The 16481-nt window shown below is 42.0% G+C and overlaps 1 protein-coding gene across 1 annotated transcript in view; it reads left to right on the plus strand.

Annotated features, from left to right (window-relative positions):
• dmd (dystrophin) overlaps positions 1–16481 on the plus strand; it is a 128957-nt gene that overhangs the window by 71692 nt on the left and 40784 nt on the right. The window contains exons 31-51 of the mRNA XM_088289733.1: positions 27–209; positions 662–796; positions 2501–2650; positions 5489–5650; positions 5841–5951; positions 6055–6228; positions 6308–6463; positions 6960–7130; positions 7411–7590; positions 7692–7814; positions 7947–8117; positions 8241–8363; positions 8458–8592; positions 9256–9408; positions 10203–10373; positions 12281–12301; positions 13140–13262; positions 13365–13537; positions 13619–13754; positions 15383–15558; positions 15931–16078. Of these exons, the coding sequence (XP_088145859.1) occupies positions 27–209; positions 662–796; positions 2501–2650; positions 5489–5650; positions 5841–5951; positions 6055–6228; positions 6308–6463; positions 6960–7130; positions 7411–7590; positions 7692–7814; positions 7947–8117; positions 8241–8363; positions 8458–8592; positions 9256–9408; positions 10203–10373; positions 12281–12301; positions 13140–13262; positions 13365–13537; positions 13619–13754; positions 15383–15558; positions 15931–16078 (3075 nt within the window). The remainder of the gene's footprint in view (positions 1–26; positions 210–661; positions 797–2500; positions 2651–5488; positions 5651–5840; positions 5952–6054; positions 6229–6307; positions 6464–6959; positions 7131–7410; positions 7591–7691; positions 7815–7946; positions 8118–8240; positions 8364–8457; positions 8593–9255; positions 9409–10202; positions 10374–12280; positions 12302–13139; positions 13263–13364; positions 13538–13618; positions 13755–15382; positions 15559–15930; positions 16079–16481) is intronic.

Here is a 16481-nt window from a genome sequence, read left to right on the forward strand (position 1 = left end):
GACCAATTCCATTGCCTCTCCCCCAGAGAGCCCAGGAAGAAGTCCACTCCAAGGAACTCAAAGTCAAACTCTTGACTGACAGTGTGAATAGTTTCATCGCCAAGGCTCCTCCAACGGCTCATGACGCCCTGCGTTCAGAACTTGATGTGCTAAAGGTCAACTACCAACGCCTGTGCAGCCGCCTGGACGGAAAATGCAAAACTCTGGAGGTATTCTTCTTTTTAACAAGTGTTAGCCTAAAGATGTGACAGTTTTTTTGTTTTTATTTTTTAGAAACACTGTAATACTAATTTAAGCCCCTGTATCATGACGCGCAGTTTGAACATAAACACTGCACTTGAATGAAGGAAAATGGGGAAAAAATGTAATTAAGTAATAATATTAAAATGGATTGCACATTAACATTAAATAAAAATTCTACCTTGTGAATGAAATTCTTTAGATGAGCCTGTTGAGCAATGGCCCTACCACAACTTGTGGTAGAGAGTAGAAAATGAAACAAACAAGTATTTAATGACCGAAATCGAGGTGCTTACTGGTGACGTAGAGATAAGAATGTGTTGATTTCGTCCTCATTATCTTCCATTGACGAATTTGTTGCCTAATTTTTTCCGTCAATGCATTTACAGCAATTTGTAATTATGGCTCATGTGTGATGCAGGAAGTTTGGGCGTGTTGGTGCGAGTTGCTGTCCTACCTGCAGCAGGAGAACGCCTTTCTGGACCAGCTAGAGCGCAAACTTGATGAAACTGAAAACCTTCCTGAAGGCGCAGAGGAGCTGCAGGAGGCGCTAGACGTGAGTGTGCACAAAAATCAGCCTACTTAACTTTTTACACAGTGCACTCCTCCCCCGAAGCAAGGGTGAGCGTTACATACAGTGGCACGGCAATGAAGAAAACAATTTGTTTTATTGTCTTTATTTTGGGAGCAAAACAAACACAAAAATAACGTGGCTGTAGTTGGATCCCACAAGGCTTCTTGCCAAAGTGCGATACAGTTCTGGCTCAGAGGCAGCAAATGATGCAGTCCCCAATAAAGTCAGAATAATTGCACTTGTGTTGTCCGTGCATGTAGTTTCAAGGCTATGCGTGACAGATTGAAGTGCAGCGTCAAGTTACATGGATCATATTGACTCATGTGATGCATTTTCAGGTTATGTGGCTCATCTTAAAGCTACGTGTGTGTCAAAGCAATCACTCTCAAAGCTACAGTGTGTGTGATAAAGCAATGTAGATGCTCAAATGTATCACCTCATAAGCCTTGAGGCTGCAACATCACTCATATGAAAACATCCCTAAGTGAAAAATCAAAGCAAATTGATAGAATAATAAATGACGCTCAATGCTATATGTTAAATTAATGAACAAAAATCCCATTAAATCAGGCAACTTTATTAAAGGGACAGTGTGTAGAATGATTTTATTTTTCGCGTTTTTATTACGTCAATGTTCAACTTTTTTTTAAGACAATTGTAGGTGTAGTAATTGATCATTATATTACATGTCTCACCGCTGCATGTGCAACAAATTCAATGCATCTACTTTGTCATTTAAGGTAAAATTAGAAGTTGTATAAGATAAAGTTTTGCTTGCACCTCTGCTAAATAAATTGTTGGGAGGCTTGTGAAGTGTGGTCTCTCTGAGACACCGTAGTGCACATGTGCTTCAATGCTCATGCTTTGAATTTAGGTTGTTGCATTCTATAAGTCCGCTACTAGCTAGCATTAAATTCTAAAGACTGTCCCTTTAGGTAGGTTATCATAATGTGATTTACAATCAGTCATAACACTGGACAAAAAAATGCAAATTTTTTCGTAACATTTTCTAGATTATTATTTTGCACTGATTCCCAATATGTTTTTATTTTTCTTGAACTCATCTGGTTTTAATAATAATAATAAATGTAAAATATTCATATATTTAGTAATATTGCTGAATTAAGGATTAGGTTCACAAAACATGGAATCTTTTTATAAAACATTAATTTGGAACGGGTCAAGTCAAACCCACAAGTTTTAAAAAAGAAAATATTCAAAAATTTTATATGCGAGTGAAAAAGTTACATTTTTTTAAATCTGTGTCAAAAATATGTTGCGAGACACACAAAGCCAGCTCATATTAAAATTTCCTGTTGACCAGTGTAATCATATTTCTTAAATGAATACCTCTGAAAGTGGAGGTCATTAGACAGAGCAGGTGTACCTAATGAAGTGGAGCGCCAGTGTGTTCACATCGTAATACACCGTACATTAATTGATACAGTGCCTTAATGGGGAAACAGGTGTACCTAATGCTAGACCTGGTTAATGACAGACACGACGTTCAAAATAGTCTCAAGTCAAACACTGCAGACCTGCTAATTAAATGGCTTTGGTATATTTGGCCAGATAAAATGGGAAGATACTTTGTTCTTTTGGCCTCATGTGTAGGTTAACATTTAGGCTACATATTTGCCCCTTATTTTGTGCATGTGTTTGTGTGTGTGCGTGCGCCTATGACAGGGACTCGAGGTTCTCCTGCAACACCCTGAGCACAACAGAAACCAGATTCGGGAGTTGGCACAGACTCTGATGGACGGCGGTGTTTTGGATGAGCTAATTCAGCAAAAACTGGATGCCTTCAACGCACGTTGGGATGAGCTCATGGCGAGGGTGAGATATGACGACCACGCGTCATGTTCCCCAGGGTCACACTGCGCTCACCCAGGGGGCCCGCCCCACTATTTGAGAAGCACTCTTCAAAACACACGGTGTAATGCCAATTGAATAGAATATAAGTAAATGAAAATGGGCTGGGGGAAAAAAAAAGTTGCCAAAAACGGATAAGTTGACCGCAAAAATAAGTTGACTCTCAATAACGTTGTCGTCGCATCTGCCCCTAAATTTCCGGTCAACATAAAACCCCATTGCACGGTATTCATACTTCTCTTGACTTTATCGCAGTCTATTAGCACCCTCCATTAGTGGAAAGTTGCTACTGCAGTCAAACAATCAAGTAATGAGTGGGACTCCGTACTTACAATCTCAAAATCACGTTGGATGCTGTAACGGGGCATAATGCACAAAAAAGTTCTCATCTTTCTGCGTAAACAGGAATTTTAATCACATTCAACAGCATGTATGTTCTCTTCATGGGAAAGCATAACATCAGTAGTGTTTATTTTTTAGGAAATGAAGCATGTAGAAAAGTGGAAGAGTTGCAGTTTGGTCAGAATTATGATGCTATAAAAACACCAATAATGGCGTTTGTTATCGCTTTTGCCTCATCTGAAGAGCCTGAGCGTGTGTACTGCGCTAGTATACAAATGGCTAGCCATGCCTTCTGCTTACACTGCCCTATTGCACACTTAGTTACCTCCTTCCTACCCCCTCTTGCTTTTCATGGACCGTCCTTTCGGCCACTGGCAGCATTGCTTCTTAGTCGCGTGGCGGATTAGTCACACTTTTAAATAAACATACCCAAAGACACTTAGACCCCGCCGGGTTGATCTCCCCCTCACAATAGCCCTCAGATTAATGTTCTCCTTGCAGCCTGATAAGCTTCCCTTTGTTTGTCAACCCATTTGAGACTGTGTGTATGTGTGTGTGTGTGTGTGTGTGCGTGCGCTTTTGTCACATTCTGTATATCCAACATTGAGTGTGTGTATTGTCTCGGGTGTGCGTGTGTCAACATACTCATATGAAATGAGAGCCGGCAGCTCTGAGTCGACTTCGTCTCTCATCAATGAATGCAGCCCTCTCATTTAATTTGAAGTGAAATATTTAAATGTTCTAAGGGTTCAGTCTTGGAATGACAAAAAGGTTATATGTGAATATGTTTTATTATTCACTTGGTTTAGACTAGGGCTCTTTGTGTGGGTATAACCCTTTAAAGCTAAAGTAAGTAATAGTTGTGTTTTTTGCTCTGACTGTTTAGTGTAAAATGGAATGTGAATATTTTTCAGACTATAAGTCGCAATGTATTTGAGCTTGCATTGGCTCCCCAAATCCTCGTTCCCTAATCGTGTTTGAGTCCGGGTTGCATTTGAAAAGTTTTCCTTTTTAGTTGAAAATGGTTTACTTTAACTAGAATCCCGCATCACCATGGGCGTACCGGGACCGAAATTATGCCCGGGAGTATTCATCCACCGAGGCAATATGTTCGTTGACTGGGGCCAGGGGGAGTAGCAGTTCGATTGGAATGGCCGTGATGCTGCAAATTTCTACATTCCTGATGGCCTGCTTTTGTGGAACCTAACCCTTAATTCATAAACGCTGTATTATTATTATTATTATTGTTAATATTGTTATTATTATAACATAACATAAAATAGAATCAGAAGTGCGGTAATTACATTACAATCACAGATGTGCAGTAGACAAGACAATCACGTCATGCATGAGTGCAGACTTTTTTTTTTTTTTTTTTTTTCACCCTTACTGATGCAGAGAAACATCCAAGCAGTGCAAGTGTCAAATAACATCTCTTGCCGAGGTCCAGAATAAAGGCTGACGCAGTAGCATAAGTATATAATCCCATTATAACGAGGTCCCAAATTTATAACCCGTGCCGAGATAATTCAACCCGCACATGCTCTTATATGTCCCACATTTGTCGGTTACATGTTGCACAAGCATGTTTGCCAAAACGAAAAGTGCTTGTTGGCAAAATACGCAACACGTGGGCTGCTTAACTGAGAGTGTTTTTTTGAGAGCCAACATGATGCCACAGGGGATGCTTGTTGTCGGTGGTTGTGTCAATGTTTCATATTGTTTCAAGTTGTCATTTCATTTATTAGAAACTGAAAGCCCACTGCTCAAACAAATGTGTGGGTATGCATGCGTGGGTGTGTGTGTGTGAGGAGGGATGTGGAGGCTGAAGGCTATACTTAGTCATGATCCTTCTTTATGGGATTAGCATGCATACAGTTTGCCTGTCCAGCGCACACATGACTTTCAACGAGTTTATGACGTAAGTGATCTGACTGTAGTAATCCCCGAAGCAATGACTCGGGAAGGGAAGGTGATTCTTGTTATGGGTAACATTGATGCGGCGGCTTCGCATTGAGACGCCATGAGAGAGATGCCTCGGAGTCCATGCGGCAGGAGGGCGCACGCCGGGTGTGGGAGCATGCTGGCGGTGGTGGGTGTTTGCTTTAGTCGTGTGTGTGTGTGTGTGTGTGTGTGCGCGTGTCTTTTTAGCAAACAATGTCAATTTTTGAAGGCCACGTTGGCTTGGAAAAAAGAGCATAGTATATCTGTTGTTGTCATGGATCACTTTTTTTTTTTTTTGTAACTTTTTACTCGTATTGGAGCAGCCTGAACATCTTGTGTTTTGTTTCGCACTCGCATCTGTGCTGTCATCTGTGCTAGCATGTGCACAGAATTACACTTTACAACCATGGGAGGAGCCAAGTCTGGTGATAGACTACTCACAAAAAAGATTAGGCGTTTTAGGGTGAAATGTCAGTGTATCTGGGGAAATACACAACAAGTTGTGTTTTTATCCAGGCGTCCCTCAAGCGTAAGGAACTGGCAAAGAGCCTCCAGTGGGCCCAGGAGAATGACAAGACACTCAGGTCCATCCAGGAGTCGCTGGCCAACACTGACCGCCACCTGAGGGCATACTTGGCTGACAACATTGATGCTCATCAAATACCGCAGGAGGCTCAGGTAGCATTCCAATTGCGATCGAAAAAAGAAAAAGATGCTTTTCAAGTGTCAGTTGGCTTTAATGATGCTTGATATAGTAACTTTGTTTCTTGCTGCTCCCTACTGACATTTTATGGTCCAAACAGGGAACAGAATCAATTGTGAAGAATGTTCTTTGAAATGCTGTCACTTTTAATTGTGTGCAATGCAGAAGATCCAGTCAGACTTGAGTGGCCATGATGCCTCCTTGGAGGAGGTGAGGAGGAAGAATCAGGAAAAGGACCCATCCCAGAGGATGACTGGACAGCTAGACCTTACACAGGTGCCCCCTTTTAAACTCAAACTCAAACGCAAACACACACCCACTAGCTCACTTATGGCCAAGTATTCATACTCTGTACTCCAACCACTTCCATCCAAACTAGAAAATGCTGGCAGACGTGTGGACCAAGTTCCGCCTCTTCCAGAAGCCGGCCAACTTCGAAGCTCGCCTGGCTGAGTGTGAATGTGTGCTAGCCGGTGTCAAAGGTCAAATGGGGGTGCTGGACATTCGCAGCGTAGAGCAGGACGTGGTGCAGTCTCAGCTGGAGCAATGCATGGTGCGTGTTCACCACGCACACGGTTTGATCAGTTGACGGACAAAAGAGGATGACGGCCGCTCTGTTCTGTGCCTTGCAGAAGTTGTACAAGGTGCTGAGTGAAGTGAAAGGCGAGGTGGAGACGGTGATCAAAACGGGCAGGCAGATTGTGCAGAGGCAGCAGACTGAGCATCCCAAAGAGCTGGACGAGCGTGTGACTGCACTCAAACTGCTGTACAACCAGCTCGGAGCGCAGGTGTGAGCACATGCATGCAAACACACAAACTAGACATTGTAGTTGCCTCAAAAGTTTCAAGTGGATACTGAGAGATGCTGCCATCCAACTGAAATGAGTAAAAAAATGAATAAGGAGCATAGCAATCTATAGTATTGTACTTTTTAAAACACACAATAATAATGAATAAACGTATATTGTGATTATTTGATTGTGACTCCTTCTGTTGTGCACTTCTTGGCCACCAGGGGGCAGTAAATACAGTCTTGCAGAAGTAGAAGTTCTCAAGAAACAGATTTGTAATAGTGCAGGTTTAGGGGAATTAAAGGAGGGAGTGTTTTTTGTTTGGCTTTGAAAAGTTTAGTTTTTTTTTTTTATTACTAATCTGACAATAAATTATGCTGCTTTTATGTGTGTTTGAAAATTATGAGAGGAATTTATATCATTTTGGTCCTACAATGGCATTAGTAGAAATTGTCTTTCAGCATTCCTCCAAGTTGTTTTTTTTTTTCTACAGATAACAGAGAGTAAACTGGAGCTAGAAAAGAGTCTGAAGCTGTCCAGAAAGCTTCGCAAGGAACTCAATGGGCTGACTGAGTGGCTGGCGGCCACTGATGCCGAGTTGACCCGGCGTTCCGCTGTCGACGGTATGCCCAGTGACCTGGAAGCCGAGGTGGCGTGGGCACAGGTACGCTTGATACAAAAACAATGAAAGTCCACCAGGATTCTGAATTAAACAAAAAAACACATGACCACACTGATTTTTTTTTTTTAAATATAAACTTTAGTGTACTCCATTATCAATAAGTTTCTTTCTGAGGTAACAATGTTCTACTGTCAAAACACATGGGCTGTTAATACATGTTCTTGTTGTTTTTTTTTTCTAGGTTAAATGCAAACTCCCCCGTTAACTGTATAGTAACAAAAATTACCTCCTAATCATTTATTTTCCATCTTACACAATGCAGTCCATCCATGGCGAGACAGAGAAGCGTCAGCCACAGCTGCAGGCTGTGGTGGATTTGGCCGAGGCCCTGAAAGCCGTTCTACGGGTCCATGGAAGCCTGGTAGATGACAAAGTCAGCCTGCTGCACTGCAACTGGATTGCTGTTACATCCCGAGCGGAGGAATGGCTAAACCTGCTGCTGGTGGGAGTGCACTTCAAAGATCTGTTTTTCATTTAAGATCAGCTTGTCTTGTCAGAGTTAAGTCGTCCTGAAAACAGCATTGTCTGTCACCTTGTCTTCAGGCCTACCAGCAGCAGATGAGGAAGTTAGATGCACAGATTGAGGAAGTGAACAGATGGATAGACGGAGCGAATAAAAAGATGGATGAGATTGACAACCAAGGACCCAATGATGCTGCGCTAAGAGTGGGTATATTTTTCTCCAATATTTCTAAACAATAAGTAAATACTTGATTGAAGTACACGGAAAAAGACAGAAGATGGCTAAAATCATCATTCAAATATGCCAAATGATATTTGTTTCGTGTGTCCATTCAGGTACTGCGTGCGGAGCTGGAGCTGACACGGAAAAAGATGGAGGAAGTGAAAAGTTTGGCACAAGAGCTGATGACAACCAGGGGGGAGAATTGCCAGGCCCAGGTGGGGCCTAAAGTGGAGCTTTTGACCCAGCGATTTGACACGATTGCGCAACGCATCACCTCCGGACCGGTGGGACACCACGACGACAACCTGCAATAATTCTCTCAAATCTTGCTCTGTTATATTTATAACAGCTTCAAAGGCTGCTGTCGGATGCTGACAAACTCTTTCCTGACAAAAAACACATTTCAGACAGCAGCATCGGCCAAAGAACTGGAGCAGTATCACCGCGAAGCTCAGATCTGGTTGAATCTCCTGGAGGAGGAAGCAAGACAAGGGGAAAACCTCAAGGAAGAGGACTTCCAGGAAGACAAGGTCAGTGAAATCGGGAAAGCAGCTGTGCCATCTTTGTGACATTTGACCCTTTAGTCGAAAGACTTAATGAAACATGTATGTCGACGGGGTTTAGGACTGTGAGGAAGTTGCGGTGAATGATTTATTGTTGAGAGGAGAGAATCTGCAGAAGAGAGCCCCGGATCAGGACAAGAGAGAACAGATCAGACTGAAACAAAAGCAGCTCGGCAACAAGTACAACACAGTCAAGGTAATGTGCACATGAACACCTACAGATGATTAGTCCTTTATATTTTAATTTATATTACACCACGTGGAAAGCGCTTTGTTACAGCTTCAGCTGTTGTGAAATGTGTTATATAAAGTTGCGTTGTATTGTATAAGATTTTAAAGAACTAGCCATACTGTTGAATTAAAGCTACCAAGAAATGGGCTACGAGGGTAATATCAGTCTGGCTTTGGTTAAAAATGATAATACAAATTTTATTACCAACAATTTCTAAGAAGAAGGCGACACACCTTTCCACTGTCATTCACAGTGACTCACTCGCATAATATGTTAGGTCCAGTTTGACGCAAATGGGTCGGCCATCCAGCCTGACCGAGATTTGAAACGTACTACAGTGAATATACTTCAATGTCGGTAGTACAGTTTTAGTGTTTATGTCCACCTAAATCCTATCCAACCCAATCTGCCCAGTCAAAACCATGAACCCAACATTGAATAAGAGAAACCCAATCTGCTGAAAATCCACAGCAACCCAGCAAGTCGGTTAGGAAAACAACCCTTCTTTTACGGGGTTGTCAACTATTCGTCGCAGGGTTCGGCTCCTAAATTTACGCCTCTCTATTCGTGACATCACTTGCTGCATTCAGTCCGTGCAGATCTTTGAACCATGTGTATATGTGGCAGGACCTTCGCGTGCTCCGGAACAGGAAGGCGCTCGCCATTGCCCCTCAGTGGTACCAGTACCGAAGGAAATCACATGACCTGCTGGCCTGGCTGGACGACATCCAGCGAAGTGTCGACCAATTCCCCGACCCTCCCGAGGGTGATAGGGTCAAGGTGACAATGCACGCATACGCACACACACATAGCATTTTGACAAAAAACATTATGGGGACATGCACTCACACACACATATACACACAGCATTTTGATTTTAAAAAAAACTTAATTATGGGGACATACACTGTGTGAATTATTAAGTAGGGGGTGCAATACCAGGTCCTGCCTACAGGGGCGTTTCTCATACACAATAATACACATGGGCTGTGTCCTCGTAATTCTAATTATCCTTGCAGTGTTGCGTGTATTCAGGTCAAATGTCCCCGTAATGCATAAAAACAAACACAGACACACACACACACACAAGCATACAATGTTAAATACATATTGTATACTTTATTTTTCTGTCACAGTGACCTTTAGGTGCAACCTCTGATGTCAATGCTCCATTCTCATGCTTTATTCTGTTTCTATGATAGCCTCCAAATCCCCCCAAACACACAGTTCTCCACCCCACCTCCTGACTGTACATGTTTGTCTTTTGGCTTTCAGATGATCACTATGACATTTCGCTAAGTGGACATCATCCTTGCCTGTCAGTCTCGTACTGAAATTCCGCACTGCTCTGTCTTTTATTTTTGTCTACATGCTTTCTCTTGTCCCATTCCCAACACACACGCACGCACGCACACATTCCAGTGATTGTACTCATCATCAATGCTAATAAAGTCTCACAAAATAATTGTCCCAGACGTACTTGTCTCACTATGCTTCCCCTTATAAGTCGCAGACTGTCCCTACCTCGCACACACATAAAAAAATGACCCCCTCGGTTGGTTTTCGCCCACTAGGAAATTGTCTCACAGATGGCCCAGAAGAAGGACGCGCTTAAGGAGTTGCAGGGCTTAGCCAATCAGCTCTCAGAGGTTGGAGCCGCCAATCTAGTGGAGCCCCGGCAACTCCAGCTCAACACACGCTGGGCTGAGGTGGAGAGCAAGCTCAAACCCTTTCAAAGACAATGTGTGAGTTCCAGTAGGCACCACCACTTCTACTTTATGCCAACGGATGACTTTGAAGCTCCATAGTAACACAAATTTTTAACTGCACTGTGTGTGTAACTAACTATTACTAACATTTGCCATCTGTGCGGTCAAACGTCCCATTTTAAAGCCTTACTACCAAAATGTTTGCATGCATGGAAATTATTAAAGGTACGCAATCATATTTAAAGTACACAAATATGAGATACTGAGTAGATAGTAATTTTAAAAAAAATAAAATAAAATAAAAATAATAATAAAAAAAACAAACTATGGGATACACTCTTGTGATGCTGTGAATGGGTCAGTCAACAAGCTCTGAGAATTATCAGAGTTGGCCATCGTCAGTCCATCACTAAGTTCCCACCAGTATTTCAAGCCAACCCACGCGGGCCCAGTCCATCCCTCGTTGGTGACAGCCAATCGGTGTCAAGGACATCATTTCCTCGTCACACGTAGGCGCTGTGCAAGCAGACTCGCAGCCAAATGGAGAAAAAAAAAAAAAAAAAAAAAAGCAAATCTGTGAAATCAGACAATATGGGACACATCATTGAGGTCTCTGGGACCAAAAGGGATAAAACACTTTGATTTTTTTTCTATTTGTTTGGCTGCGTGTCAGGTGTGCAGCACCTGCGTGTGACTTGATTTCCCTGATTTCGACCGACTAAGCGGGCCTGAAATTTTGACAAGATCTCAAAGATTGACTAAAGCACTGACGAATGCGCACCTCTGTGTGTTAATATGCAAGTGTTAATATAATGATATAGCAATTTGAATTATAATTTAGGCTATATGCACTTTGTGCCAAACAAGTCAAATATATGTTCACATATCGCTGGCTCCCGTTGAACTGCTCACACCTCCAAAATCATCACTTTTCATGGGACCATAAAAACGTCAAATTTGCTCACAGATTAACATCGTCAAAGAGAGCGAGCCATTTTCAACATTTTAGATCGGTCAATAATTGATGAAAAGAGAGAGTGATCTGTACTGGCAGCCCTTTTAGAGAGTCTTGACTGACCCACATAATATTTGTAGGTCTTTCTTCTTTCTCCATAAAATAAAAATGTTCTACCTTTTTCTGTTCTTTAGCAATCAGCAGTACATGGGTGGTTTCACCCAAAACACCAATTTCTGACCAAAAAGCAGCGAAAACTTTTTTTTTTTTTTTTGTGAAAAAATATGTCGAGCACAGCCGTGACTTTGACCCAGTCGTTTAGCTTTTTTTGATACCTCAAACTATAATACAGCAAAAATACGTATGAGGAATGTCTTTTGATGGCAAAATAAGTTATTTACAAATACAAAACGTGCTGTGAGCGACACTGACTCATCGCATGGCCTGAATTGAACATCAGTAGCATTTTCACCAGGCCTAAACCTGTCCAACTTCCAACGTGTTTGCATTTCATTCCCTTATAATTGACGCGACAACTTCAGATACACCTCCTAATCTTTATCCTCCACTCAAAAGCTGTGCTGATCTCAAATCCAAAGCGATCCAACACTGCCATCCACAGGGATCTGTTAGTCATGACAGTGGCAAGCTGGGTGAGACTGTCTTCCATGCGTATCTTTTGAGAATCGTACTCATTAATCAGTGACTAAGGGCTTGGATTCCAGTTGAGAGATGATGAAAGATGAACATCCCATGGCAGTGAATCACTTTATAGTTAGAGCTACTAACGCCTACATACAAATCTTTAAAGTTATTAATCATTAGTTACCTACTTCAGTCTTTCCTTTGGTCAAATTCTAATCACAGTTCCAGTTTGAGTTTTTTCACCATGTGTTGAGTGTTACTTAAAAGAAAAGTCACGTGTGAATCTCATTGTTTTCTCTGTCTGGTTCTGTGTCGCCGCATGTCAACCAATGACATTATGCAGTCTGCCGATGTGCCAATCAATGTATGTATCCCTCCATCAAATCATGTGCACCCACCAACATACACTTACTGTGATGAGATTGGACAAATGCACATCTTGTCAGACGAAACGTATGTTTGCACCTTGCAACGTGTCTTTGATTAACACCCCACTGGACAGCGAGCAGTTTGTTTTCTGCGCTCATCTAATCACTAGACCTCCCGCAGCTTATGTTGGGAATGCAGACGTTGATGTGGATTTTGTCCAAGTATAAAAAGTCGTCATGAAAACAAGGGAAATTTGTTATTTTCAAACAGTTGTGACCCCAGACTACCGATGCACACTTAACACCTCAGGGGGAAGCACATTGTCTACGCTCACACACCCTTTGGCCTGTACAATATCATTACTATGCTCAGTTTTGATTGCAACTATCATTTAACAATATATTTTTTATTATGGTTGTACTCACACCCAGACATGATAAGAACAAAAAAAAAAACCTTCTCAGTAGTATGATGCAGTGTATTTCTAATTCATTCATGATTGAGTAATCCCTGAATACCGAGAGGTGATTTAATTTGCATGATAACTGGGAATGGATTGGATTTTCTTTGCTTGGTATTAACCAACGATATTTCACTTTGGTCTGCAACTCTCAGCATTCACTACTTTTCAGTCATGAGAATCGTACACCTTTCTTGGAGATGTAACAATTGGAATTAATTGCATGCATAATTGTGCTTGAAAAATAGTCTTTCATATTATTTATTTAATTTTTTAATCGGCTTCTTTTTTATGTGACACAAATACTCAGCTCTGCTCTTGTTAATGTGGTGCATGCTCATTTCTGTGTGTGTGTGTGTGTGTGTGTTTGCAGGATTACCTGGCAGAGCTGCAGGCACTGTTACGTTCCGTGGCTGAGGCAGACTTCAAACTGAACTCACCCGAGTACTGGCCCGCAGCTTATTACAACCTGCCTCAGCAAGAGCACTGCCTGAAGGTCAGTGCTACGTTGCGTGTTCGAATCGCAAGCGAACCAAAAGTGAAAAGTGTCATTTCCAAAAAGTAGATGAATTAATCATCTCCAGCAATGCATACACAGGAAGTGAAGGCAATCATTGACAAACTGCGTGGTCCAGTGGAGACAGCGCTCTCCCGCAGACAGGAAGTGGCTTCTGATGCTCGTCCTCTTGAGTGCCAGCGGATCCACGAAAGCGCCGCACTCCTTGCAACCAACTGGGACAAACTGAACAAGCTTCACAAAGACCGGCTAATGTAAGCAAGAAGAAACTGGAGGGAGATGATTCCCAGAGGTTGGAAAAAAGCTGTATGATGTGTGTGTGTGTGCACTTTAAGGCGCTGGCAGGACAGCAACAGCAAGTGGCAGAGGTTTGTAGCAGACCAGCGAGCGCTTGAGGAATGGCTTCATGAAGCTGAGGGTGCACTCAAGATTGCAGAGAGAGAGCCAGCAACACAAAGGCAGCGCCTCAGGGTATCTTACACACACACGCACAAAAAAAAAAAAAAATCATGATTATTAGAATCTTTTGGTGTGGAATCCGGTTTGTTGTCAGGCTTCTGTAAAGTTTGCTGATGATGTGATCAGGTGAATCAGAGGCGAGGGAAACATCTAAAACATACGGGATAGGGGTCCTCGAGGACCGGAGTTAGTGACCCCTTGCTATAGAGTGTGCTCTTCATTTACTGAAGACAAAAATGAAAGCAGGAACACCCACACACAAGCAGCAGGATAGCGGTGAAGGCCTGAAAAAACATTTCTCAATAGAAAACTCAGATTTTAATCCAAATTGCAGGTGCTTCTTACTTGCAAAGGATTTGAAGTTATATAATATTTCAAACACGATGATTACAATTATTTCACCTTTCCAAAATGGTCTACTCTGAAATGCTTTAATATAAAAAATGGTAAATGCTACATTTGTCAAACCACTTAATTGGAATCACAAATTGATTGTTGATGTATAAAAGCAAAATCATAAAAACGCTGCTAGTGTCCAAATATTTGATTTTCGATTGCTATCCAAACCCGTTTTATGGGGACTGTCGATTATTGTTGATTGCTAAAAGAGAAATACCCCGTTGATTTGAAATAATACTCTATAAAATAGTCAAGCTGATGAAGTGCATGCGCCGTACAGACCGAAACTTGCAGCCCAAACTGTCAAGGAAGACAGCCCTCTAACAAAGTTAGAAATGCAAGAATTCTGAAAGGTACTCCGCACAAGATGGCCAGGGTAGCTGAAGTCAGTGATCAAAAGAAATGTGTCCAGTCCACTTTGCAGGTGTCTGTGATCAGCTCTCACACTCCTTATACACAGACAGTGATGCATAGGAGACCATCTGCTAGTCGATACTCAATCTGCCCCAGCCCCTTTGAATGCATCGACTGCTTTTAAAGCGCTCAACAAATCTTTCGGCAACTTTTTAAAGCAACAAGATGTTTGGTGTGAGTCTAAACTGGCTCTCTATTTAATTCTATTGTTCTTTTTCGGGCATGATTTACTAATGCAAAAACTTGATTGCTCAAGCAAACCGATGCGCTACAAACCGGGCACATCCAAATTGCATCTGGCAATGCGTAAATTCAATCAAATTCACATTCTAGGAGGAGAAAATGCAATCATGTCATATCACCTATGGCACAACTTTATTCAACTGTGCGTTCTTTCCGTCTGGGTCATTTCAGCGCACAATAGTTGCTGGCCTCTCTCAGTCCCAAACACCATATTACGCAGGATTGGCAAAGCCATCAAATACCCACTCACGTGGGATGAGTTAAATCAAACACGGATTTTTTTTGTTTTTGTTTTTCATGTGGTTGCTGTCTTCCCCAGAATGATTGGAGTAAAAAAAAATATTTTCTCTAACTCAGTAATATGTTTATTTGCCTCTTCCACTAACACTTCCAATTCCATCACTTCAAACTTGTGATGCTCTATCAAACATTCCATTTTGAAAACCATCAGCTACCAAAAGCACAAAACCATCTTCTTCTTCATCCGTTAGCGTGTTAGTGCCTATTATTTGCAATCTTGATAAATCCAGCCCTTTGCGAGCAACAAGAACATCTAAAAGACTGTATTGTGTGTGCTTTTGCAGGACCTGACCGAAGCGATACCACTGCAGGAAGTGGTGTTGAATAGAGTGACTTCTGCAGGCGAGGACATCAGCCAGAAGAGTACGCCAGATGATGTCTCCCGCCTCCGAGCGCAACTCAAATTCCTAAATGCTCGCTGGGCACATGTCTGTGACCAGCTCAATGAGCGCAAGACAAGGTGTGTGCGAGTGTTTATCTTAAGACAACAATTTTTGGGGAGATACACCAAAAGCAGTCCAGATTTGATTTTACTGTCTTTGTCAACATGCATTCTTCTGCTGCTCTGCAGTTTGCGTTTATGTTCAAGTACCACCTTCCTTCCTGCACACTCTAGGTCTACCCGTATTGGTTGACTTTTTATTCCTTGCTCATTGGCTGATTCATAGTGCATGTCAATCATTTTATTATCACCACTGATTGACAGAGTACATAAAAAGAGTAAATAGAAGTTGAGTGATCAAGGGGAGGGAACGAGTAAACAATGGCACGACAACAGCCGGTGTCATCAACAGTAATAATCCCACAATGACAGTGACGTCCTGTCCTGCAGATCGGCCGAAGCGCACACGACAGCGGCACACCTACAGGAGAACATGGGCTCCGTGATGGGTTGGCTGGACAAGGCGGAGGGGGTTCTGGCCATTCCTCTGCAACCTGCTGAGCCTCGACACATCAGAGACACGCTGGGCAAAGTCCAGGTAGCTTCAACACACATTCCACCAGGTCCCTACTGCCATTTGAACATTTATTAAATAACTTTGATATCCAGCTTAAAGTGCATGTACAAGTATGTTGTTTGTCTTCAATAGTATGGCAAATGTGGCTTACTAGTAAAACAAATGTTACGAGTGACACAACTGTGCACAATTTGACCACTAGAGGCTACTCGTGCTTCTAATAGTTAACTTCGTTATTGCGACTTTTATGAATACTAGTCGCACACAGATGATATCTAGTGCACCGTTTTGCCACTCCAGTGACATTTGACATTTAATGTTACTACAAGTGATATGCAGTCATTCTATTAGCATGCTGAATTTATTTATTATCAATAATATTGCACAGTGAAATTCATCCGATCATCATCCACAAATTGCTCAC

This window comes from Idiotropiscis lumnitzeri, chromosome 3 (genome assembly GCF_059441095.1).
Source record: "Idiotropiscis lumnitzeri isolate Australia: NSW breed Sydney's pygmy pipehorse chromosome 3, RoL_Ilum_1.0, whole genome shotgun sequence".
Lineage (NCBI taxonomy): Eukaryota > Metazoa > Chordata > Actinopteri > Syngnathiformes > Syngnathidae > Idiotropiscis > Idiotropiscis lumnitzeri.